The sequence below is a fragment of the Sapajus apella genome, unplaced genomic scaffold (assembly GCF_009761245.1).
Source record: "Sapajus apella isolate SASKATOON/1434 unplaced genomic scaffold, GSC_monkey_1.0 scaffold33, whole genome shotgun sequence".
In the NCBI taxonomy this organism is placed as follows: Eukaryota; Metazoa; Chordata; class Mammalia; order Primates; family Cebidae; genus Sapajus; species Sapajus apella.
Genome location: NW_022436973.1, coordinates 11,181,466 through 11,207,957, shown reverse-complemented (window position 1 = coordinate 11,207,957; position 26,492 = coordinate 11,181,466). Strand labels below are relative to the sequence as shown.

The 26,492-nt window shown below is 50.1% G+C and overlaps 1 protein-coding gene across 1 annotated transcript; it reads left to right on the top strand.

The window, feature by feature from the left end:
• The first annotated feature begins 3,276 nt into the window (after positions 1-3,276).
• CCM2L (CCM2 like scaffold protein) lies at positions 3,277-25,850 on the top strand. The gene is made up of 10 exons (XM_032295293.1): positions 3,277-4,056; positions 8,355-8,522; positions 10,902-10,985; positions 11,081-11,264; positions 11,962-12,434; positions 16,086-16,221; positions 18,366-18,429; positions 21,679-21,808; positions 22,373-22,511; positions 23,958-25,850. Exons 1-10 carry the CDS (start codon positions 4,027-4,029, stop codon positions 24,257-24,259), a joined length of 1,710 nt encoding a protein of 569 aa, XP_032151184.1. The 5' UTR covers positions 3,277-4,026; the 3' UTR covers positions 24,260-25,850.
• Positions 25,851-26,492: the final 642 nt, after the last annotated feature.

The window sequence follows — 26,492 nt, the reverse complement described above, 5'->3', positions numbered from 1 at the left end:
GAATAAATTTTCCTTCTTGTCTAAGCTTTACCTTGGCAGGGTTGTCTGTTTCTTGCAGCCAGAATGCTGGCGCTATGTTTGCTCAAGCTGTTCCCTCTGCCCAGGGTAACCTTCCTTCCATTCACCCTTCAAGGTTTGGCTTGAATGCCACCAGCTCGGGGAATGGCTCCTGATTCTGCCTTCCCCAAACAAGTTGCTGGCCTGTTATCAGAGTTCTTGGCTTGTGTGTCTTTGTCTCTAACCAGATCACGGTCAGCGTGTGCACTGACCACCTGCTGCTACTTTCCCCACTCCTGCCTGTGGCAGGCATTGATAATCAATCCCTTCTTCCCACTGGGAGTAGATCCGGTTTTTATAATCCTCTATGCAGCCCTCCAGGCAGCCCCTGCCAATCGACTGGAGGTGGCTCCAAAGAGCTGAATCCTATCTGCCACAATCATTAAGTCTTTGAGAGCAGGGGCTTCGTTTTGCTCATCTCTTCTTTGATTCACAAGCTAATTTTAATAATATATTATCATTGTGCATTTCTGTTCCCATTCAATCCCTGCAGCAGCCTTCCAAGGCAGGTACCGCCATTATCCTGCTTTTGACACATGAGGGCTCTGAGGCTGTAAGAGATGAGGTCATGTGTTCAAGGTCATAGATGTCTCAACCTACGTCCACCATCTCCAACCACTTCTGCTGACCTTTACTAAGCACTTCGTCTCTTATGGCTCTGCAGGGAGCACTTCAGGGAATACAGAGACTGTTTTCTAATTTTAGTGGCATTCAAAACACTTATTGTCCTATTTGAGATTCCCAGCAGTTCAGTGATGTTTGGAGCTAGTCCAGGAATAACATAAGCTCCCATTTTATGGACAAGGAAGTTGAGGCCCAGAGAGAGGTAAAGGCTTGCAAAAGCCAGTCATGGAGATCCCAGAGCAAGAGACTTCACCTTTCATGCCCTGCTCCTGCTCCAAGGGTAGGAATTCTGGGCTGGCTCAAGGGGTTAACTTGGAGCTTTCATGTCCAGAGCAGAGTCAGGAATTGGCTAGCACGCCCTGGCCTCTTCCTGTTCGCCTGGCAGGCTGAGTGGAGATCTCACTTCCTGCTGCTGGGAGGTAACCGGCAGGATGCAGGAGAGGGAGCGGCTGTGAGAGTCAGCTCTAAGCAGCCTGGGCTATTTCCCCTCCAAGGGAGGGGGAGGAAGTGGAAGGGCTAGTGGCTAGGAGTCTCCTATAGCTTTCACACGGAGAGGCAGTGAGGAGCTCTGGCCCTCACACCAGGCTTTCAGAAAAAGCCTTTCAGTAGAATCTAATGCACTGGTACCTGTGCTTTACAGTTTCCAACTTCTCTCCCTTCCATGGCCTGTGACTTTCTGGCCACAGCTCTGACGAGCAGAGCAGGGCTTTAGGGAATTATTGTTCCCATTGGAAAGACAAGAACGCTGAGGCCAAGAGAATTTACAATAAGCAACCTGGACCAGGACATATACAGCAAATCAGTTCCAGAGCTTAGGTCTCCAGAACCCAGGTGTCATGGCAAGGTATGGATGGGCCACCTAGAACTTTTCCATCTGTCCTAAATGGGGCATGCAGAATGCATAGGTGGGGCCTACAGAATGCATTGGTCCTAGAGGTAAGGAACGCTAGGCTCAGCTCCAGGCCAGCCAGAAATTCCAGGTCCTCCTGTTGAACCAGGCTCTACACTTCAGCGTCACTTTTAAAAATCTGTATAATACCTGGGTGTGGTGGCTCACACCTGTAATTCCAGTACTTTGGGGGGCCGAGGAAGGCAGATCATCTGAGGTCAGGAGTTCGAGACCAGCCTGACCAACATGGTGAAACCCCATCTCTACTAAAAATTAGCTGGGCATGGTGGTGCACGCCTGTAATCCCAACTACTTGGGAGGCTGAGGCAGGAGAATCACTTGAACCTGGGAGGTGGAGGTTGCAGTGAGCTGAGATGTTGCCATTGCACTCCAGCCTGGGCAACAAGAGTGAAAATCCATCTCAAAGAAAAGAAAATCTGGGCCGGGCGCGGTGGCTCACGCCTATAATCCCATGACTTTGGGAGGCCGAGGCGAGTGGATCACAAGCTCAAGAGATCGAGACCATTCTGGTCAACATGGTGAAACCCCGTCTCTGCTAAAAATCCATAAATTAGCAGGGCATGGTGGTGCGTGCCGGTAGTCCCAGCTACACAGGAAGCTGAGGCAGGAGATTTGCTTGAACCCAGGAGGTGGAGGTTGCGGTGAGCCGAGATTGCGCCACTGCACTCCAGCCTGGGTAACAAGAGCAAAACTCTGTCTCAAAAAAAAAAAAAAAAAAATCTGTATAATGGGTACAATCATGGTACTCAGCACTTCAAGGAGTGAGTTAAAATATGTAAAGTGTTCAGCACAGAGCCACAAAGGGACCTTGCTTCCCTAATACACTCCCAAGAGAGTAAAACAGCTCAAGTCCCTGTGAAAGTGGTCAGAATAAAAATGGAATCACTAATGTTAGGAAAATCTTGACAAATAGAGCTGGGGAAGGCCATAGAGGGGTTTCATGCTTGTATAACAAATAAGACTGATAACAAAACAGGTAACAGAGACTGATAACAAAAAAGACTACAAAAATCACAACCTTGCACAAAGGCCATCGAAACCTTGCACAAAAAATACTTCTGCAAGGACATCTGCCCAGCAACTGCTGTCCAACTTTAGACTAACATCACTCTTGCTATTGATCTTTGTAGCCAAGGATAATTATTTCAAAAACAATAACGTAATCCTTATTTTTTTTTGCTTTAAAAATCTTTGTCTTCCTTCACCTCCCTGAGAATGCACATTGTTTACTATAGCATGTGTAATTCTCACTACAATGTTCCTAAGTGAAATATCTTTTCTTTTAGAGAGCCTCTGTTTGTTCTTTAAGTTGACAACCACTAGGCAGGTAAAAAGTTAACATTTACTGAGCACTTATTTTTTATATTTTTTGAGACAGAGTCTTGCTCTGTCACCCAGACTGTAGTGCAGTGGCGCAATCTCAGCTCACCACAATCTCCACCTCCCAGGTTCAAGTGATTCTCCTGCCTCAGCCTCCTGAAGAGCTGGGATTACAGGCATGTGCTACCATGCCCAGCTAGTTTTTGTATTTTTAGTAGAGACGGCGTTTCACCATGTTGACCAGGCTGATCTTGAACTCCTGACCTCAGGTGATCCACCTGCCTTGGCCTCCCTAAATGCTGGGATTACAGGCGTGAGCCACCATGCCTGGCCTTACTGAGTACTTAATATGTGCCAGAAGTTCTTCTAGGTGCATTTAATCCTTCCAGATTCACTATGAGGTTAAACTAGTATTATACTCATTTTAAAGATGGGAAAACTGAGGCTCTGGTGGTTAAGAGACTTCCCAAAGGTCATAACCCTAGTAAGTGCCAAAGCTAGGATTCAAACTCAAGCACCCTGTCTTCAGAGCCCAGGCATACTGCCTCACTTAATAGTAATGATTTTTTTTTTTAATCATAACTTGCTCGGCTACAGTATTCTATAGTTTATAAGGCGCTTTCCACTCACTCTTTCATTTCTCACAACAGCAGCCTAGGGAGGGAGAAAATGTTTACTCCCAATTTATAGAGGGGAGGGGGAAACCGGCTGTGAAAGGGGGAGCTGACTTGCCTTGCCAAGGTCACACAACAAGGTCAGTGGCAGAAGTAGGGCTGGAGCTTGGAATTTTCCAAATTAGGACTTCAAATTTGGGGGGCCCTTCTCCAGCCTTGGCCAGTTCCCAAGCTCCCCCAGTAACATGCCTTCTGGCTAGAGGCCTTGAGCCTCCCACCCCAGGTCAGCTGTGCCTGGACTTCCACCCTTCAGCTGCAGGGTCCCAAGGCTGTGTCCTCCATGCCACCGCCCCCCACCCCCGCCCTCCCCATCTGATGGGAGGGGCAGGAACTCCAGGGCTGGTGGAGTTTCCGACTAGGCAGGAAAAAGAACAAAGGAACTGAGGTGGGGGTTGGAGGGGATGGCCAGGAGGGTGGCAGGAGTAGAGGGGACACTTCACCATGGAATATGAAGTCAAGAAAGGGAAGAAGGTAGGTGGGAGGTTGGGAGGGACGCAGGGAAAGGAATGTCCCCAAAGCTGGGGAAGGGGGCAGACTGGGGTGGGCGAGGGATTGGTAGTGAGGGGCATAAGGGGGACCTTTCTTCTCATTTGGAGGTAACTTCATTCCCACTCTTGGGCAGCCAGAACTTCAGGCTCTAAACTCCCTATTTCTCTACTCTCAGTGGGCTCTGGCATCCCTAAAATGGACAGACAGGGACCCTCCCAGGAAACCTGGCCAGACAGACTTACTTTGGGAGATTCTCCACACCTGCTTCCCCGCTATTTCTGGTGGCTCCCTCCTGCAGCCTCTCAGACAGACACTCAGCAGATCCATTCTCCTGCTCACCACAATCCCAGACAGAAGGACCCAGCTGGGGCAATTCTGATAGGAGGTCACCTACCTAGGCTTGAGACTTCCGCCTGCTTCCCTGCTCCTCCCCACCTTTATCCAAGGGCCTATGTGTAAGGCGTCAGCCAGGAGCCATTCCCCCACCCCCAGATCCTCACCCCTTCTGACTCTGAAAAGATTTCTGGTATGGTTCCCCGGGTGTCTCACCTGGTTGTCTTTGGAGTTCAGGGAACCATTCTTATTTAAACTTCTATCTCACCCCCATTTCCACACTCCCCTCTCCCCTCTCCACCAGAAATGTGGGTCTGGGCTGTTGTGAAAGGTGCCCACATGAACCACAGAGGGCTCAGAAGGGAGTCAACACATAGGTGCATGTTTTCTCTTGGTTTGTTCTTTTAACAGATATTTATTGAGTGCCTATTATGCACCAAGCCCTTCAGTTTTTAAAAGGCAATGAACAAATTAATGGAAAATTGCATAGGAGGGCTGGATGCAGTGGCTCATGCCTGTAATCCCCGCACTTTGGGAGGCCGAGGCAGGCAGATCACCTGAAGTCAGGGGTTCGAGACCAGCCTGGCCCACATGGCCAGCTACTCAGGAGGTTGAGGCAGGAGAATCACTTGAATCCAGGAGGCAGAGGTTGCAGTGAGCTGAGATCATGCCACTGCACTCCAGCCTGGGTGACAGAATGAGACTCTGTCTCAAAATAAATAAATAAAAATTTACAGAAGGTCTATACTCAGTGCTGAAGGACAGAATATTAGGGTACCCAGCCCTAGACTGGTCAGTTTGAGTCGAGAGCTGATGGGTGGAAGGAAAGTGGGTAGGGAAGAGTGTTTGGGGCAGAGGAACAGCATATGCAAAAGCCCCACAGTGGGAAGGAATATAGCAAGCTGGAGGGACTGAAGGAGGACTGTGTAGTGGGGGCCCAGGGGACAAGAGTGAGACAAATGGGACTGGATAGGTGGGCAGAGCTGAGCCATTCAGGGCCACCGACAAAAATACCAATGCCACCCCATCCCCACCACACACACATATGCAAGACAAAGTCCCAGCTCCATAGCTGGCATTCAAGGCCTCTATGTGTTCATCTCATAATCTAGCCACTCAGGCTGACTGCACATGGCTTCTCCAGGCTTACCCTCAACCAGCCTTTGAGGCACCCAGAATTCTGCGTATGCTGTGCCCTCTGCCTGGCATGTTTTCTCCCAGATAGCTTCCTCTCATTCCTCAGTTTCTACATACCCCATCCAGGCTCTATAATATTGCTTCTAATCTAAGTTGAGCACCCATTAGAATCACCTGAGGGCTTGTTAAAACAGATCACTGGGTTTTACCCCCAGTTTCTGGGCCAATAGGTCTGGGGTGGGGTTCAAGGAATTGCATTTCTGGCCAGGCACAGTGGCTCATGCCTGTAATCACAACACTTTGGGAGGCTGAGGCAGGAGGATTGCATGAGCCTAGGAGTTCAAGACCAGACTGGGCAACAGAGTGAGACCTCATCTCTTAAAAATATGTATATTAGCTAGGTGTCGTCGTGGTGCATGCCTGTGGTCCCAGCTACTGTGAGGCAGAGGTGGGAGGATCGCCTGAGTCAGAAAGAATTTGCAATTCTAACAGGCCAACAGGTTATGCTGATGGTTATGGGGCTACGCTTTGAGAATCACCTGTTTAGATCCTGGCTACTCAAAGTGTGGCGCACAGACCAGTAACATCAGCACCAGATGGGAGTCTGGTAGAAATGCAGAGTCTCAGGCCCCAACCTAACCCTACTGAATCAAAACTCGAGGGCACATAAAGTTGGAAACTCATGAGTCTAGGTCATTTCTCACAAGCCCTAGAGGCAAGGATGGGGTCCAGGTCGCCAGTGAATCCTTAGCACCCAGCACAGAGTCCAGCCATACAGGTGTGAATAAATGTTTACTGAATGAATGAGTAAATGAACAGATGTATTTGTGGACTTGTGTTCTGTTTACCCGAACAAGAATGTGAGCTCCTTATGGGCGGGGGTGGGGAGAGGAGGGTTGACACCACACATTGACTCAGCGGTTTTCAGTTGAGCTGCCTTTTGAAATTACCTAAGGAGGCTTTAAAAAACTTAATGAATTTAAGATTAAGTCTATTAAGCCCAATGGCTCACACCTGTAATCCCAGCACTTTGGGAGCCCAAGGTAGGAGAATCATTTGAGCTCAGGAGTTCAAGACCAGCCTAGGCAACACAGTGAGACCTCATCTCTACTAAAAATTTTTAAAATTAGCAGGGCATGGTGGCACACACCTGTAGTCCCAACTACTTGGAAGGCTGAGGCAGAGGGATTGCTTGAGCCTAAGAGATTGAGGCTGCAGTGAGCTATGATTGTGCCACTGAGTGGCATAATCATTGAGCTGAGTGTTGCAATCTCAGCTCACAGCAGCCTCGACCTCCCAGGCTCAGGTGATCCTCCCACGTTAGCCTCCCAAGCAGCTGGGATTACAGGGTCGTACCACCACACCACACCTGGCTAATTTTTTTTTTTTTTTTTTTTTGAGGTGGAGTCTTGCTCTGTCTCCCAGGCTGGAGTGCAGTGGCACGATCTTGGCTGACCACAACCTCTGCCTCGCAGGTTCAAGCGACTGTCCTGCCTCAGCCTCCTGAGTAGCTGACATTACAGGCATACGCCACCACACCCAGCTAATCTTTATATTTCTAGTAGAGACAGGGTTTCGGCATGTTGGTCAAGCTGGTCTCGAACTCCTGACCTCATAATCCGCCCGCCTCTGCCTCCCAAAGTGCTGGGATTACAGGCATGAGCTACCGTGTCCGGCTGGTATATTTTTTGTAGAGACGGTTTCACCATGTTGCCAAGGCTGGTCTCGAACTCCTGGGCTCACAGCTCTCCTCCGTCCTCAGCCTCCCAAAGTGCTAGGATTACAGGCGTGAGCCACTGCACCTGGCCTTCCCCAGGGAGTTCTAAAGGATAGCCAGGGTTGGGAGCGACTGCTCTGAAGTGCAGTCCCACACTTGAGCTTGCATCAGAAGCACCTGGAGAGCTTGTTGGGCCCTGCTCCCAGAGTTTCTGATTCAGTGGGTCCGGGATGGGGCTCGAGAATCTGCATTTCTCTCACTTCCTAGGTGGTGATGTTGCTGCTACTGGTCCAGGAATCTCATATTGAAAAATGCTGTTCTAGATGGAACTCAAACTTTCTTTTGAGATTCAGATGGTTCGTCTGGGCTGAGCCCCAGAATTTGCACTTTTAACCTTGATCCAGGCCATTGTTATGCAGGTGTCCCTGAATTCTACTTAAATGTACTTATTAATGATTTCTAACTTTTAGGAAAGCACAGAGAATAGCATAAGAAATATTGAATCCTAATATATATTATACATACACACACACACACACCCCTCTGCCTCTGCCTCCTGGGTTCAAGTGACTCTCCTGCCTCAGCCTCTCGAGTAGCTGGCATTACAGGCTCCTGCCACAATGCCTGGCTAATTTTTTTATTTTTAGTAGAGATGAGTTTCACCATGTTGGCCAGGCTGGTGTCCAACTCCTGACCTCAAGTGATCCATCCGCCTCAGCCTCCCAAAGTGCTGGGATTACAGGCGTGAGCCACCACGCCCGGCCTTGAATCCCAATATTTTTCTGCATTTGCCCCAGCCTAGACTCATTCCTCAAACCTGGTTGGCAGGAGCTACACTCTCACCTGGGTGTTCAGAAAGAAGGTTTTGGGACCCAGAACGCCCAAGGTGAACTGTTGGTTCCACCACTACTAGCTGGTGACTTTAGCAGCTAGGTCCTCTCTAGGACTCAGTTTCTCCATCTGTAAAATGAAACTTACAGAGGTACCCCTTCTGCAGAGTTTTAGTGAGAGGTAATGTAAGTTAAAACGAGTATAATAAGTGCTCAATAAAAGCAGCCACTGTTAGCACTCTCATTCCTCGTCTCCTCCCCAGGGCTTTGTATCACCCATCCGAAGGCTGGTGTTCCCCAAGGCCGGGCGCCGAGCAGCCTGCAGGAGCAGCGTGAGCCGCCGGCCCTTGCACTCAATGCCCCTTTATCCCCCCGACTACCTCATCGACCCCCAGATTCTGCTGTGTGACTATCTGGAGAAAGAGGTCAAGGTACGTGCAGGATGAGAAGGGGTGAGAAAAACCTTGGGGTGAGGAGACCCTCCCCTCTCCTTGACACCAAGTTCTGATCAGCCCTGTCTCATACAGGGGAAGTTTCGGCTCCTGGGAAAGAGGCCTGGGTTCATGACCTCAGCAAGTGACTTCCATCTGCTGAGTATCCTCCATGTTCCCATCCCCAGGGGAGAGTGGATAGGAGAGTGTTCTGTGCACAGAAAAGCCCTATCTTTGTCAATTGAAATAACAGAAGGGGAGACTCACTAAAAGAAAGTGTTTACTCAGGAATAGGCATTGCAATGGGAATATGGGTGGCATGGTAAACTGTGTGTACGCAGGAGGTAAAGGAAGGCAAAGATTTTTAAAGAAAAAGTAAGGAGGATTACATAATTGTTTTGAGATAATTATCCCTGGCTGCAAGGATCAATAACAAGGGCAGCGCCATTTCCCAGTTGGACAAGCTGTTGCTGTCCTTGCAGGAATCTGTGTGGGGGGTGTGTGTGTGTGTGTGTGTAAGGTTGCGATGGCCTTTGTGCAAAGTTGTAGTTTTTCCAGTCTTTTTGATAGTTCTTGTTATCAGGCCTTCATGCATGGGAATCCTCCCTTCTATTTGTCAGGGCTTTTAACACAAGTGACTCTATTTTGATTGACTTTCACATTTCCCATGAGATTTTACTGCAAAGACTTTGCTGTTACTCAGACAGTAGCCAGATTAACAGCAAGGCACAAAGGACTTCCACCACTTAGGAGCTGTACTTCTCTGTCTCTATTGTTTTTCTTTTTTTTTTTTTTTTTGGAAATGAAATCTTGTTCTGTTACCCAGGCTGGAATGCAGTGGCACGATCTCAGCTCACTGTAACCTCTGCCTCCCAGGTTCAAGCGATTCTCCTGCCTCAGGCCTCCTGAGCAGCCGGACCACAGATGCACATTACCACATCCAGCTAATTTTTTTGTATTTTTAATGGAAATGGGGCTTCACCATGTTGGTCAGGCTGGTCTCGAACACCTGACCTCAGCTGATCCTCCCCCCTTGACCTCCCAAAGTGCTAGGATTACAGGTGTGAGCCACTGTGCCTAGCCAGGAGCTATACTTCTATTTCATGAACACCGTGAAGAGGCAATGATTGATATGGGGGTAGGGTTTTCCAAATTAGCAAACAACAAGCCACCTAGTAAAATCTGAATTTCAGATAAGCAATGAATACTTTCTTAGCATAAATATGTCCAAAATATTGCAAGGGACTAAAAATACTAAAAAGAAAAAACTTAGAAATTATTGATTTGAAGTTCAAATTTAACTGGCATCCTATATTTTATCTGGCAAACCGATATGGAGGGAAAACAAATAAATCCACTTAAAAATTGGGGACTGAAATTTCCTACAGATTTAAAGAAGAGAAAAGGTTTGATTGGTGGATTCACCTAGAAGAATACAACTAAAAATAATATTTTAAAAGTTGGCTGGGAGTGACGCCACCCCGGCCCAACCCGCTCAATCCCAGCACTTTGGGGGGCTGAGGCAAGTGTATTACTTGAGGCCAGGAGTTTGAGACCAGCCTGGCCAACATGGTGAAACCTTTCTCTACTAAAAATACAAAAATTCGCCGGGCATGGTGGCTTGTGCCTGTAATTCCATCTACTCAGGAGGCTGAGGGAGGAGAATCACCTGAACCTGGGAGGTGGAGCTTGCAGTGAGCTGAGATTTTGCCCCTGCACTCCAGCCTGGGTGACAGAGTGAGAGTCTATCTCCAAAAAAAAGTTAATTATTATATTGAATATATTTAAGTGCTAACATTAGGCTATAACTAAGAGTGAATGAAAATTTTATTGATTTCATTTCATCATTTTTTTTCTGACGATATACTAATTCAATCCAACATTTTCCTTTTCCATTTGACTTCTGATTTGCAATTTGTTTGACAATGACTCTTGGGGTGGAGAGAGCCATGCAGGCTAGAGGAAATTCACAGGTGGTCAGTTTTTTCAAGCTATTATAATGACTTTTGCTTCCCTGTGGAATCTTATAGCTAGATAACTATGTGCTAAGGCAATATAAGCCAGTAGCTGAGAGTGTGGCTCTGGCAGGTGGAGCCTGGTTTGATCCTCTCTAGCTATCAAATCCTGGGCAAGTTGTTTAGTCAGCCATACGCTGCCTTGGTTTTTCTCACCCTTAGAAAAGATGAATGACCGAATACACAGAGAGCGCTCAGAACTGTGCCTGGCTTCTCTTATGGGCTCAGTAAAAGTTATTACCAGGTTTTATTAATTTGGGTATTTCTATCTCAGTCTATCCGCACTGCATCAGTGAGCAGGCCAGGGTTCTTCAAGGCTTCAGGGTGACCTCTCTGTGTCCCTCTCACTCCGATTTCCATCCAGTTCCTGGGCCACCTTACCTGGGTGACTTCCTCACTGAACCCCTCCAGTCGGGACGAGCTCCTGCAGCTGTTAGACACCGCCAGGGTGAGACTCTGGGGAGGGAAGAGGGCAGGATCTTGTCCCCTTCTCCCTCTTCTCCCTGCGGACCCCGGGAACTCGAGATCTGCCCCTCCCTGCAGCAGCTGAAGGAGCTGCCGCTGAAGACCACGGCGGAGCAGGACAGCATCCTGAGCCTGTCTGCCCGCTGCCTGCTGCTCACCTGGCGCGACAATGAAGAGCTCATCCTGCGCATCCCTACGCACGAGATCGCCGCCGCCTCCTACCTGCAGGACGACGCGCTGCACCTGCTAGTGCTCAAGACCGGTGCGGCGGGCGGGGGCGGGGCAGGGGCAGAAGGTTTGCGGGGCGAGGAGCTGGACCTGCGGCGGGGGCGGGGGCGATGGAAAAGGCCTGTCCATACTACGCTGAGACTCGCGGCAGGCCAAAGAGGCCCTGGGCAAGCACACCGGGCCTGAGTTTGAGGATGAAGGTGGGTGACCTGAGCCACTACACCAAGGCCAGGTGGTGGAGCACGGAAAGGGTGAAGAAGCCCAAGACCCAAGGTCAGGACTAGGCCCGCAGTTACCACCTGGCTCAGAGGCTAGGGTGGACCCTGGGGCTGGGGGCGGGGCCTGAGTCCGGGGGCGGGGCTGAGGGGAGGCGGAGGGTCGGAATCCAAAGGGCCGGTCCCTGAAACCCGGGACTGGTCCCCAGTTAAGGCTCCCTAGGGAGAGGACAGCCTGATCACCACCCTCAGCTCAGAGGGCAGGTCTGAGGCCAGGGGCGCGGGCGGCGTGGGGAGCGTGGAAGCCACCTGGCCACACCACCCGGAGCCTAGGGGTGGAGACTAAGGCCGAGGCGGGCCCGAAAGTGTGGAAGCGGAGTGGACGGGGAACGCGCTAAGTTAAAGCCGGGGGCCAGGCGGCGGTGGGGCCCCAGAACCGCGGGGTGCTCCAGCCGGCCTCAGAGGGGGTCTCTGAGCCCCGATCCCCGAGGCTGACGGCCCCCTGGGCTCTCCTAGGTCTGGGTGTGGACCCGGTGCCGGCCGGCGTGGACGCCAGCCCCGGCGGCGCAGGACGCGACCCCGGCCCGCCAGGCGCGGCGCCCGAGAAGCGGCGGGTGGGCACCGCGGAGCGGCGCCACACCATCTGCAGCCTGGACTGGCGGATGGGGTGGGGCGGGGGCGCCGCGGAGGCCCGGGCCGGGGGAGGCGGCGGTGGCAGCCTGGAGCGCCAGCGAGCCGGGGCGCGGGCGTCGGGCAGCTGGGAGCGGCGGCAGACGTTCAGCGGCAGCTGGGAGCGGCGGCACGCAGGCGGAGGCGGTGGCGGCGGCGGCGGCGCGGGCAAGCCGGGCGGCAGCTGGGAGCGGAGGCAGGCGGGCGGCGGCGGCGGCGGCAGCTGGGAGCGGCGACACCCCGGCCCCAACCCGCTCGACCCGCAGGACCCCAGCCCCGACGCCTACTGCAACCTGGTCATCTTGGCTGTGGCCAACAGGGTGAGCCCGAGGGCAGCCCGCGCCCAAAGCCCGGCTTCCCCCCACCCTGCCCCCGCCCCACCCACCAGGTTCCTGGGTTCTGCCCCTGCCTTTTCCCTGCACCCACCCCACCTGGTGGCTCCTAAACTCCGGACCTGGGCACCTCCGGGGTGCCTCCTCCTGGCTCCCTCAATGGAACGAACTCTCACAGTGGCCAAAACAAAGTAGATCTCATCTCCAGCCGCGTTCCTTCTTCAACGTTGTCAGTGTTGTCCCCACCACGGTAACATTCACGAGGACACGAATCACCAGCATGAATCGAGGGCCCGCTCATGGCAGACACAGGGCAGCAGCGACTCATTTAATTCTCACAGCAACCTCTGGAGGCAAATATTACAACGACTGTATCACCATTCTATAGAGAAGGAAACCGAGACCCATAGGTGAAGTAACATAGGCGAGGTCACACGGGAAGCGCTAGGTGGTTTTAAGATTCAAATCCAGGAAGTGCAGAGTCAGCACTCTTGATAACTAAGGTGGTCAGCCAAGGCAGAAGCCTTCTTGCCGTTCTTCCTTCCCCCTCCGTCTTCCCCTTTTCTTCCCCCATCCTCTACATTCCCCCTTGCTTTTATTCATCCAACCATGTTTATTGAGTGCCAGCTCTGTGCTAGGCAATGGGCTAGGTTCTATGGATACAGACGTGAAAAGACATCTGGTGTCCTCCCTCAGGGAGCTCACAGTCTAGCAGACACCTTCAAGTTCTGAGCATTCTAAGCTTTTCCTCTGATCTTGGACCACCAAATCCCTCTGTATAAAAACAGTGGTGAATGAAACATAGTTCCTGTCTAAAGGGCAAGGCATTAATCACCAGTAAACTCAGACACCACAGCTGTCTCTCTCCCCTTGAAACACTTCCTCACTTGGCTTCCAGCTCTCCACCTTCTCCAGGCTTTTCTCCTACCAAGCTGGTTCCTCCTCTTCTCTCCAGAAGTTGGAGTGCCCCAGACTTCGGGCCCTCGATCCTCTTCCCTCCTCCATCTATCCTACATCTACCCATTTCCAGGTGATCTCTCGTCTCACGGCTTTTGGAACACTGAACATTCCTCAGGTTTTATTTCCCACCAAATCTCAATGCAGTCTCTCTATCTGAAGGTCTGACAACTGTTTCAAACCCAACACATCCAAAGCTGAGCTCCAATCTCCTCCCCCAAGCCTGCTACTCCCTTGGTTTCCCTGTCACAATGAATAGCAGCTGCATCCTTACATTGCTCAGGCCAAAACCTTGCAGTGGCCCTTGGATGGCTCTCACGGTGTCTTTCTCACACATGCCCCATATCCACTCTGTCAATCAATTTTGTTGGCTCTTATTTTTAAAACATAACCAGGCTTGTAATCCCAGCACTTTGGGAGGCTGAGGCTGGTGGATCACCTGAGGTCAGGAGTTCAAGACCAGCCTGGCCAACATGGTGAAACCCCACCTCTGCTAAAAATACAAAAATTATCCAGGTGTGGTGGCAGGTGCCTGTAATCTCAGCTACTCAGGAGGCTGAGGCATGAGAATCACTTGAACCCAGGAAGTGGAGGTTGCAGTGAACCGAGATGAAGCCACTGCACTCCAGCCTCAGTGACAGAGCGAGACTCTGTCTCAAAACAACAACAATGAAAACATAATCAAAACCCATTTACTTCTCCCCATCCTCCCATGTACCCACCCAGGTCCATGCCTCATTTTCTTTCACCTGAATCGTGTGGTCACCCTCTAACTGGTTCAGCCCTTGCTGGCAGTCTCCTCCCCCACACAGAGTGGTTCTGTTAGCATGTAAGTCACATCATGTCACTACTCTACATCTTCCAGTGGCTTCCCATTTCACTCCAGGTAAAAGCTAACATCCTTACAGTTGCTTACAAGGCCATTTGTACTCCGGCCACTATGCCTACTTCCTCTGTGGCTGGAAATAGGATTCCAGACAAAGCCAACAGTGTGCCCTGTTCATCCCACTGGACTGTGAGGGCTTTGGGATACTAAACCCGGCCCAGTGCCGGTCACACAATAGGACTAAATGGGAATTTGTGGAGTGAGTAAATAAATGTAATCCTAACACTTTGGGAGGCTGAGGCAGGCAGATCACTAGGGCCCAGGAGTTCCAGACCAGCCTTGGCAACATGGCAAAACCCCATCTCCACTAAAGTTACAAAAAATTAGCTGGGCATGGCAGTGTGTGCCGTCGCTACTCAGGAGGCTGAGGTGGGAGGATCACCTGAGCTCAGGAAGTCGAGGCTGTAGTGAGCCATGATTATGCCACTGGGCGACTGGAGTGTGACTCTATCTCAAAAAAAAATTGCTTTTCAGGGATGTCCAAGTGTCTGGCTTCTTATCTGAGTGATCCTGGTCCCAAGGAGGGTATAGGAGTTAGAGTCAAAGAACCTTGGATGCTGGTGCTAACTAATGCCATGAACCTGCTGTGTGAGCCTAGGCAATTCACTTACCCACTCTAAGTCTCAGCATCTTTGACTGTAAAATAAGAATCCTCTTTGCCCTGTCCATGTTGTAGGTTTATGGTAAGGATCAGTCCTGGTTTAATGATTAGGACACACCCACTATCCCAAAATGCCTATCCTGAGTTACATTTTAATTTATACTTTGGGCTTTTTTATTTTTATTTTTTGCATCCAACCATCCATTATCTTGGGCCTTTTTAGAGACACAACATAGAGAAAAGCTTCATGAAGACAGTATCTTCATCAGTTACTGCCTTTCTATGTGTCCTAAGGTGTAAAGAGGTAAATTAAGGAGCTAAATTCCTCTTCAGATCTGCAGTCTCAAAAAAGTTTTAGCCAAGAACTTAAATTCCTTCTATAAGAGACTGAATTGTATGTATCCTGCTTTCATTTTCTTTTTTTTTTTTTTTAGACAGAGTTTTGCTCTTGTTGCCCAGGCTGTAGTGCAATGGTGTGATCTTGGCTTTCCATAACCTCTGCCTCCCAGGCTCAAGCCATTCTCTTGCCTCAGCCTCCTGAGTAGCTGGGATTACAGGCGTGTGCCACCACGCCCGGATAATTTTTGTGTTTTTAGTAGAGACAGGGTTTCACCATGTTGGCCGAGCTGGTCTCGAATTCCTGACCTCATGATGTGTCTGCCTCGGCCTCCCAAAGTGCTGGGATTACAGGTGTGAGCCACTGCATCCGGCCTCTGCTTCCATTTTCACACTGAATGCCAGGAAGTTCATATCTAAATATGGCTTCCAGTATTAGTAACTATATTGAGCCTAAAATTTTGATACGTTTAATCATCCCTTCTCCCACTAGGCATTAGGATAACTGGGTTCTAATCCTGACTAATCACTTCTTCTCTCTGGGTCTCAGTTTCCATACCTATACATTAAACTAAATCAGGATTTATCTTAGATGGGCATCAAGAAGGCTGATGAATCCTCTAGAAATCTGGGGTACATTTTTCATGGCACAAGAGTCAGATGTGTCACTGAATTCTATAAAGGGGTCTCACGATCCAGAGAGTAGCCATATAATTTTGATGGAAAAAGTCTTGAGAGCCAATTTAAAGGGCTCTACACGTGTGTATCTTTGTGCACATCTTCACGCTGTTTTAGGAAGCAGGGTAACATCCTGGTGGTTGGTGAGGGCCTGAACTCTCTCTCCTCCTCCCTGGGCCAGGACGCTGCAGAGGAGTCCTGCGCACTCATCTGTCAAGTCTTCCAGATCATCTACGGGGACCAGAGTATTGAGTGCGTGGACCGGGCTGGCTACCACTACACATCCACACCTGAACGGCCGTGGCTTTGCAGCCGCAGTGAGTACCAGAACTCCTGACCTCCTCTCCTGTGAAACATCCCAAAAAGGCCAGAGGGAAGATGGCCAGAACTCGGGGCTGGTGAAGGCCTTTAGGGTTCCTGATCTCTGCCATAATTATAGTGTGTCCCCCATTTGTAGGTGAAATGTCCATTTTCATGACGATCTCAAACTTAGCTTCTTCAAAGATGTTTGGGCTGCCAAATTCAGAACAAGCCCCCTAGAGTTGAACTCTTCTCTCTCCCTTTTGTTTTTGTGCCCCTGTATTGCAGAAACCTAAGCACATGTTTTGTCTATTTCCTGAGCCAGTGGTCCCACTAGGACCCTAAGGCAAAACCAAGGTTTCCAGATGGGTCCTTGGATACACTCAAGGACTAGAATGAGAATGAGACTAATAGAGGCATTTGTTGAGCACCAATTGTGTGCCAAGCACAGTACCAATGTGCCATGTCCTCATAGCAACCTTGCCTGTTCTCTGTCACTGTATCCCCCGTGGCTACCATGAGACTGGGTACATCAGACACGAAGTATTTTTTGAATGAATGAAAGAACTCTCTGAGGCCTTAGGATTCCAGTTTTACAGATGAGGACATTAAGGCTCAGAGTAGTCAATACATTACTCAAGGTCACACAGCTGGTAAGTGGCAGAGGCAGGATTCAAACCTGGGTCTGTCTGATTCTGAAGCTCTATCAGCAACAACCTCACTCCCCGTGCTGCCTTCAGGCCAGTGGGTGAATTCCCACAGCGACTCTCTCCCACAGCATGGTCCCAGCAACAGAGTGCTGGCTCTTTTCTTCCAAAGACCCTCCCATCTGTCGGAGCTGTGCTTGTTGGGAAGCTGGGTTAGTTCAACTCTCACAAGGTTGATGGGCAAATAAATGAGATAATTCAACAAATATTCCAACAAATTCATTCATTTAGCAAATATTTATTGAGCACCTACTATGTCAGATCCGGTGCTAACCACTATGTTATTCTGGTGAGCAAAACCAAAGGTGGCCCTGTGTTCATGAAGTTTACTTAGTGGAGGCAGGCTGACAGTAATTAAATAAGGACACAAATAAATATATAACCACAGGCCAGGTGCAGTGGCTTATGCCTGTAATCCCAGCACATGGGGAGGTGAAGGCAGGTGGATCACCTGAGGTCAGGAGTTTAAGACCAGCCTGGCCAAATGGTGAAACCCCATCTCTACTAAAAATACAACAATAAGCTGGGTGTGGTGGCAGGTGCCTGTAATCCCAGCTACTCGGGAGGCTGAGGCAGGAGGGAATCCATCAAACCTGGGAGGCAGAGTTTGTAATGAGCCAAGATCAAGTGCTGCTCTCCAGCCTGAGCAACAAGAACCAAAATTCTGTCTCAAAATAGATAAATACATAACCACAGACTGTGCTAGGAGAATGTATAATGAGGAACTGGCCCTATCTGGAGGGTAAGGAAGCAACACTGAGTGATTAGAAAGGGTGAGTCTAATAACCAGACAAATGAAACAACAGGACCAGGAGGAGAGCATGTTCTTCGTACATGGTGTTTCTTTGCTCTGAGAGTTTTCTTCACAGCTTTCTTTTTTTTTTTTTTCTGAGACAGGGTCTTGCTCTGTCACCCAGCTGGGACTGCAGTGGTGCAATCACAGCTCACTGCAGCTGTGACATCCCAGGCCCAAATAATCCTCCAGTGTCAGCCTCCCAAGTAGCTGGGACCACAGGCATGCACAACCACATCCAGCTAATTTTTTTGTTGTTGTAGAAATGAGGTCTCTTTATGTTATCCAGGCTGGTCATGAACTCCTGGGCTCAAGCAATCCTCCGGCCTCGGCCTCTCAAAGTGCTGGGATTACAGGCGTGAGCCACTGCATTCAGCTGACACTTTTTTTTTCTTGCCTGAAACCCACAGTTGACAAAATATTGTCTCACATGTTTCCTTATCTGCTGTTCCCAAGGCCCCATGAGGAAGGCAGGGAGGTGGTATTGTCCCCATGTCGGGGAAGTGGAGGATCAGGAGAGGAGAGGGGAGTTCCCCAGGGTCTGCTGTGTGTTGGTGTCAGAGGCAGGACCGGACTGAGACTGAGGGTGGGGCCTCAGGGAGGAGGGGATGCCGATCCCTGCTTTGCTGCCTCTGACATTGCCTCTGTCTGCTGGTGCCAGGTGAGAGCTGCCGCACAGATGGGACGTACGCCTATGATGCCGACTTCAGCTGCTGCAGCTCCTTGTGAGTACTGCCTGTGTCAGGGACTCCACCCTGCTCCCCTACCCCTGCACACACAGGGTCACTAGTCTCGACAGGGTAGGAGAAGGTGACTCAACCTTGATGTGTGCTGAGACACTGGGCACTAAGAGGGGGAGGTAAACTGAGCTCTCTGACTCTGGAAACTCACAGGATCCAGACCTCTGAGAGACCCAGGAGACACCAGAACTCAGACCCAGTCTACACAGGCCTGTGTGGTTCTCTCCCAGCCATCCAGGCATAGTGGCCTGCAGAGACCAAAATCATAGCTAAAGGCCAAAAAATAATTTTGGTTTATTTTGATTTTGGTTTCATGTAATAGAAAACCCCAAAAAGAGTATCTTAAACAAAATAGAACTTTTTTTCTTATATCTGACATAAAATAGAGCAATTCAACGTTTCATGGTTGTTAGGAGTTCGGGCTTCTCTTTCCTCCCCTACCCTCTTCAGGACTTGCAACAATCCTCAAGGTCACCTCATGGACCAAGATGGTGGTTGTAGCTCCAGCCATCACAGTAGCATGCCAGGAGCCTCTTTAAAGAGTTTTGCCAGATTCCCACCTGATGACTTCTGCTTATATCTCATAGGCAGGACTTGGTCACATAGCCATCACTAGCTGCAAGCAAAGGTGGAAAATTTAGGATTAAAAATATACATGTATTTCAGGCTGGATATGATGGCTCAGACCTGTAATCCCAACACTTTGGGAGGCTGAGGCAGGTGGATTGCTTGAGCCCAGGAATTCCAGACCACCCTGGGCAACATGGTGCAATCCCATCTCCACCAAAAATACAAAAATTTAGCCAGTCTCATAACCAAGTCTCAAATAAATAATTAATTTTAAAAAATTTTCAGGCCAGTAGCAGTGGCTCATGCCTGTAATCCTAACACTTTGGGAGGCCAAGGCAGGAGGATCACTTGAGCCCACAAGTTTGAGACCAGCTGGGCAACATAGGGAGACCCTGTCTCTATTTAAATAAACAAACAAACAAATAGGCTCACGCCTATAATCCCAACATTTCGGGAGACAGAGGTGGGCGGATCATGAGGTCAAGAGTTAGAGACCATCCTGGCCAACATGGTGAAATCCTGTCTCTACTAAAATTACAAAAAATTAGCTGGGCATGGCATGAGTGCCTGTAGTCCCAGCTACTCAGGAGGCTGAGGCAAGAGAATTGCTTGAAACTGGAAAACGGAAGTTGCAGTGAGCTGGGATTGCACCACTGCACTCCAGCCTGGCGATAGAGTGAGACTCTGTCTCAAAAAAAAAAAAAAAAATTAATTAATAAACAAAATTTTAAACAATTCAGTTGGGAACATTACCCAGGGTTCTGTTTAGGGTGACCAGCCATCCCAGTTTGCTCAGGAATGAGAGGTTTCCCAGGATATGGGATTTTCGGCGCTAAAACCAAGAAAGTCCTGGGTAGCCTGGTATGAGTTGATCACCTAGTCATGTCACTAAGGGCTTGGGTTTGGCATGTGGCAGTCTCTGCCAGTGATACCTGCCTTACTGTTTTTTTCCTTTTTAGTGGCGATAGATTTGCCTTCCTCATACTGTGTGCCCTTAGGCGAGTGTTTAAACAACCAGATATCTACTGGAGAGAGCAAGTAATAATGGTGTTTGAACATTGAGCTTGCTGTGTTCTAAGGGCTATTCTATAAAGCACGTTATTTTTTTCATCGACATAGCAACATTACAGCAGCTACTGTTTATTTATGGCTTGTAGTCCATGATTCTAAATGTTTTACAAATATTAACTCCTCTCATTCTCATGATGACACCAATTATTATTATCCCGTTTTACAGATGGAAAAACTGAGAAATAAAGTTTAGCTTTCTCAAAGTCAAACGGCTAGTAAGTTGTAGGTCTGGGATTTGAACACAAGAAGGCTGGCTCCGCAGTCCAGTCCCTTAACCACAAAGCTACACTGCTTCTTTGTAGGTAACAATGGAGGATGGTTCTGGAATAATTTAGAGACAAGGAGGCAGGAGCCCAAGGTTGAGTTTTTATTGAGCAATATTTCTTGAGTACCTTCTATGTGCCAGACACTGTGCTGTGTGCTGGGGATACAGAGGGACGAAAGACAGGGGACAAAACCTGGGCCTGGCACATAGTAGGTGTTCAGCAAATGAAGAAAACCAAGGTCCCCCGTCTCATCACATTTACGATCTAGCATGGGAGGCAATGAAATCACCATTTAACAGTAACAATCACTAACGGTAATAAGCACTAAAGGGAGGCTCAGGGCGCTATAAGAGAGGCTGAGGGGGACCCCAACTCAGCTGGGGAGTCAGGAGGGCCTCTCGGAGGCGACGGCACATGAACTGAGGCCTGGAAGATGAAAGGGGGAAGAGTGTTCCAGGTAGAGGGAACAGCAAATGTCAGAATTCTGAATTGGCCTGGCATGGTGGCTCACCCCTGTAATCCCAGCACTTTGGGAGGCTGAGGTGGGCAGACTGCTTGAGGTGAGGAGTTCCAGAGGACCTGGGCAACATGGTGAAACCCCGCCCTACTAAAAATAAAAAAAATAGCCAGTCATGGTGGTACATGCCTGTAGTCCCAGCCACTCGGGAGGCTGAGGCATGAAAATCATTTGAATCTGGGAGGCGGAGGCTGCAGTGAGCTGAGATCTCAGCACTGCACTCCAGCCTCAGTGACAAAGCAAGACTCTGTCTCAAAAAAAAAAATTAAAAAAGACTTCTGAACAGGAAAACAGGATAGAGCTTAGTGGGTTTGAGGAGCAGCAGGTGGCCACTGTAGCTGTGGCAGAGGGTGTGAGGGAGAGAGTGGTCACAGAGGATGCTTGAGGGGACCTGGAAAGGCCATGCATGTCACGAATGAGGGGGCACGTTCGGCAGAGGTTCTAACCCAACCTAGGGGAATTAGGGAACACTCTCCTAAGGAGATGACATTTAAGATCATGGGAAGAGTTAGCTGAACAAAAGGGAGGGGAAAAGAGGCATGCCAGGCAGAGGGGACAGCAGGTGCAAACTCCCAGAGGTGAGGAGATAGAAGAAGAGAAGATGGGTGGGGGCACAAAGAGCAGAGGCAAGCACAGTGAGATGAGGCTTGAGAGCTGCCAGGGCCAGGGTACTCGAGGCCTTGGAAGCCAGCGTGTAGTCTAGGATGTGGCCTCAGAGCATCAGCAGCTGAGCCCTGCCACCTTCAGCCTGCCTGAGAGCGAGGAACTGGAGGGAGGTGAATGAAGGCCCCTTTCTTCCCATGCCTGCAGCAATGGCTCCCAGGACACCTTTGAAGCATGTTACAGTGGCACGTCCACACCTTCTTTCCATGGCTCCCACTGCAGCGGCAGCGACCACAGTGGCCTGGGCTTCGAGCAGTTACAGGATTACTTGGTGACGGTGAGCTGGGGCAGGCGGCGGGAACGGCACAAGCAAAAGCCTGGAGCCTGGAGTAAACATTTTGGGAACTGCACATCATCCTGGATGTAACCGAATCAGAGCTCAGGGCAGGAGCTGAGGTTAGGAGAGTAAACTGAGGCCCACTTGTGAAAGACCTTAACCAATGTCAGCTGGCATTAATTGAGTGCCTTCTGTATACCAGGCACCATTCTAAGCACCTTCATGCATCATTTCTTTTAATCTTTTCAACAACCCCAAGAGGAAGGTGCCATCATTATCCTCACTTTGCAGATGAGAAAAGCAAGCATCGTGGAGGTTGTCACCTACCCAAGATCACAGAGCTGATCCAGTGAAGGGGTCAAGATTTGCACTCAGGCAGCTTGAGTCCACATCCTATTCTTAGATGTAGCCTATGGGGTCTGGATGTCCCCGGAGTAGCCCATGGGAGGGTTTTCAGAGGAGAGCCGAGCCAAACATGCCCTTAGCGAAGGCTGTGGGCCTTTTGGGCAGGGGTTGGGTGAGGTTGCTCCCTGGGATTGATCTCGAATGGTGTCCCCCACATAGTTGCGGAGTAAGCTGGGGCCGCTCGAGATCCAGCAGTTTGCACTGCTGCTGCGGGAGTACCGGCTGGGGCTGTCCATCCAGGACTATTGCGCAGGCCTGCTGAAGCTCTACGGAGACCGGCGCAAGTTCCTCCTCCTCGGTGAGCCCCCGCCGCACCCCAGAGGTCAGCTAGGGCCCCCGCTTGGCCCATGCCATCCCAGTCAGGCACTGCACTGCGAGTGTTTTCTTATCCTTCAGCCTCTGATCAAGCCCAAATCATGAGATTTGAAGGGCAGATGAGGAGCTCAATGTGTAGAGTAGGGAAAGAATTTGTCAGAGCTGGGAGACACTGTTCATAAGAAGAACTAAGCAGTGGTGTGGTCATTTCATCTTCACAGCAAAGCTGGGAGATGGACTGATTCTTCCCATCTTGCCCCATATGGAAGCTGAGGCTCAGAAAGGCTAAGGAACGTGTCCAAGGTCACACAGCTAGTAAGGAGGACTAATAATAACATGAGGAATAATACGAATAAACTGAGGTGCTTGGCAGTTACCATGTGCCAAGCATCATCTTATTGGTTGCCCCCAATTCTGAGAAGTAGATACCATTATTGGTCCCCATTTTGCAGCAGGTGAGGAAAGTGAGACTCAGAAGCAAAGGACTGAGGTCACATAGCTAGTAAATAGAGACGGAAGTAAAACAAACTGTTTACAGCGTGCTCAGTGTGTGCTGAGTACCTCGCTATTTAATCCTCACATCCCTACCCAGAAAACAGGTGCAACGATCTCAATGTCTCAGATGAGGAAAATGAAGTTCAATATAATTAATCAATGGGACTGGCCAGGCACAGAGGCTCACACCTGTAATCCCAGCACTTTGGGAGTCTGAGGCAGGTGGATCACGAGGTTAGGAGTTCAAGACCAGCCTGGCTAACATAGCGAAACCCCCGTCTCTACTAAAAATACAAAAATTAGCCAGGCGTGGTGATGAGTGCCTGCAGTCCCAGCTACTTGGGAAGCTGAGGCAGGAGAATGGCTTGAACCTGGGAGATGGAGGTTGCAGTGAGCTGAGATCGCGCCATTGCACTCCAGCCTGGGCAACACAGTGAGACTCTGTCTCAAAAATAAATAAATAGGAATACAATGATGGTACTAATAATAAAAACAAAAATAAGCCTGGAGAGGTGGCTCACACCTGCAATCCCAGCACTTTGGGAGGCTGAGGCTGGGGGATCACTTGAGGTCAGGAGTTCAAGCCCAGCCTGGTCAAACCTTGTCTCCACGAAAAACACAAAAATTAGCAGGGCGTGGTGGTGTGCACCTATAATCCAAGCTACTTGAGAGGCTGAGGCATGAGAACCACTTGAACCTAGGAGGCGGTGGTTATAATAATATAAAGTACGGTAACCTAGAATGTAGTGAGCATTCACTGTGTGCTGAGCGCTGTGTCGTTATTCACTGGCTTGGAGAGTTAAGGACCTTGGGAAGGCCACACAGCCAGTGAGTGACAGCAGGGATTTGAACCCAGATCTGCAGAGAGGACGCTTCCCCTGTAGGAGGGAAAGGGGCTGTGCCCCCAGGACTCACCCCGCCCCTCGGCTCGCAGGGATGCGGCCCTTCATCCCGGACCAGGACATCGGCTACTTCGAGGGCTTCTTGGAGGGTGTGGGCATCCGCGAGGGCGGCATCCTCACTGACAGCTTCGGCCGCATCAAGCGCAGCATGAGCTCCACATCGGCCTCCGCGGTGCGCAGCTACGACGGCGCGGCCCAGCGGCCGGAGGCACAGGCCTTCCACCGGCTGCTGGCCGACATCACGCACGACATCGAGGCGCTGGCCCCCGACGACGACGAGGATGAGGATGAGCCCAGGGGCGAGGACGCCGCTGCTGAAGACAACTACCTGTAGCCACTGCCCCTGAGGATGATGCGGCCCTGCAGCCCAACTGAGTCTCAGCCTTACCTGGGGGACCCTATCCCGGGGGCCCCTATCCCCAGGGCCCTCTCATCACACCTGGCGGGGACGGGGGCATCTTCACTCCAGGGTCTTGGTCCCTGCCCTCGGGGCCTGGCGCCCTGCAGTACCGAGAGTGTCCTGCAGGGGGCGAACGAAGCCGGGCCCTAAAGTCCAGGCAGCCACCCGGGGCTCCCGGGCTGCTCTGCCGGGCTGGGGCTGAGCAGCGATCCTGCTTTGTCCCAGGAGCCCAGAGCGCTTGGCCCCACAACACACCCTCCTCCCCGGAACGCCGCAACTTTCTGGAAGCTGAGGAAGGCCTGAAGAGTGGGCTCCACCTGCTGGCAGACTGAGAAAAGAATTTCCGGAACTCTGTCCTATTTTACAGATTGGAAAACCGGTTCAAAAAGAGAGGAAGAGGCTTGAGGGAAACTCCTAATTCTCCTTATATGACCTCAAACTGACCGTATTAAATAGCGTGGAAGGTCTTTTTCAGGCTGTAAATGTCAGGGTCCCCCGTCCCCTGATGCCTGACCTGTACAGTCAGTGTGGAGTAGATGGTATTCTCTACCCAGGCTGACTCAGTGGGGTGATCTGGACCCCTTTCTGGCCTTAAGACTCTGAACAAGTTGTTTGTTCAGCTCTGGGATTTGGAGCTAGGCCGACCTGGGGCCTCTATCTGGTTCGTGTCTGAACCTCTGTGTCCCTCCATCTGTCCAGTGAGTTCAGCCCCATCTACCTAACCCGTGGCCATGGGGATTACTGAGAGCTAAGACCTTAGAGCTGGGTCTAGCACATAAGTGCTCAATAAATGTTGTTCCTCTCCACATCAAACATTTTGTGGCTCTGTTTACCTTTCTTGCATAGTAATGAGCAAAAAAAAGATGCCTGGGTGCATCTTACCCCAATTGAGGTGGGGGTGAGATATTCAGAAGACCCTCAGGGGAGCTCACTGTTTGGGATGAAGAAGCAGGATTTCTCCTCTTGGGCCCTTATTACAGCCTAGCTCTGTGCTCAATCACACGCAAGAAATAGCCAAGACTCCATAGGCAGCCATCTGGGAGTCTGGGGTAGTCAAAGAAAGGTGAAGGCAAGGTTGGAGAGGTAGAGAAGTCAGGATAAGGACAGCACTCAGAACAGCCTGAGTAAAGGCTGGAAAGCTGAAAGGAATGAGGTCTGAGAGGAGGCACTCACATAGGAGAGCCAAAATGTGTTTGTGAAACCTTGCAAAGCCTTCCATGGCCAGACGCATGGTACCCACCATAAAATAGGTACTGTTAGCAATTTTCAAGTAATATTCTTAGGACTCCCGGTCCAAAGAGTTCCGTGATTCAGACTTGGTTTGTGGTCAATGATCATCCCATCATCGCTGGTCCGTGCAGGGCCCTTCCGATGTTTCATTTTATCCCTCTCCCAATCCACGTGTTCCCCACACTCCTTCTCCCTCTTTACCATGAGCACCTCACCGTACGTGCTGATATATGTCCCTGGGCCTAACCTACACAGTGCTTTGTGTGTGTGTTTACCTAAACGGTATTATATAAGAGTTTCATTCTATTGCTTCTTTTACTCTAATGTTTTCCTGATTTTTTTTTTTTTTTTTTTTTGAGACAACCTCGCTCTGTCACCCAGGCTGGAGTGCAGTGGCGCGATCTGGACTTACTGCAACCTCTGTGCCTCAGCCTCCTGAGTAGCTGGGATTATAGGCATGTGCCACCATGCCTGGCTAATTTTTGTATTTTCAGTAGAGATGGGGTTTCACCGTGTTGGCCAGGCTGGTCTTGAACTCCTGACCTCAGGTGATCCATCCTCCTCGACCACCCAAAGTGCTGGAATTACAGGCATGAGCCATCGTCCCTGGCCAATACTTTGCATTTCTAACAAGTACCCAGGTGATGCTGATGATCTACAGACCACTCTGAGAATGACTGATCTGTGATGGCTTCCACTGAGCAAATTCATTCTATTGAGCCATTCCTTAATTTTGAGGTTGTCAATTTTATTTATTTTCATTTTATGGATGAAGGAACTGGAGCTCAAGAGGTGAATACCCCAAGGTCACACAATGAGCTGGGCTTTGGACTCATGTCTGGCTCACCCAGAGCTCAAAACCCTAGCCCCTCTACTGTCCTGTCTCTGAGACTTTGGGATGAAGTGGCCATAGCCTGAGGCATTTGGACCTGAGGCT

Bases quoted from the DNA above. Each gene is read 5' to 3' on its own strand.
- CCM2L (XM_032295293.1), top strand. From the start codon at position 4,027: ATGGAATATGAAGTCAAGAAAGGGAAGAAG. The intron at 10,986-11,080 runs GTGAGACTCTGG...CCCTCCCTGCAG, and splicing joins AGCTGTTAGACACCGCCAGG to CAGCTGAAGGAGCTGCCGCT. The intron at 21,809-22,372 runs GTGAGCTGGGGC...TCCCCCACATAG, and splicing joins TACAGGATTACTTGGTGACG to TTGCGGAGTAAGCTGGGGCC.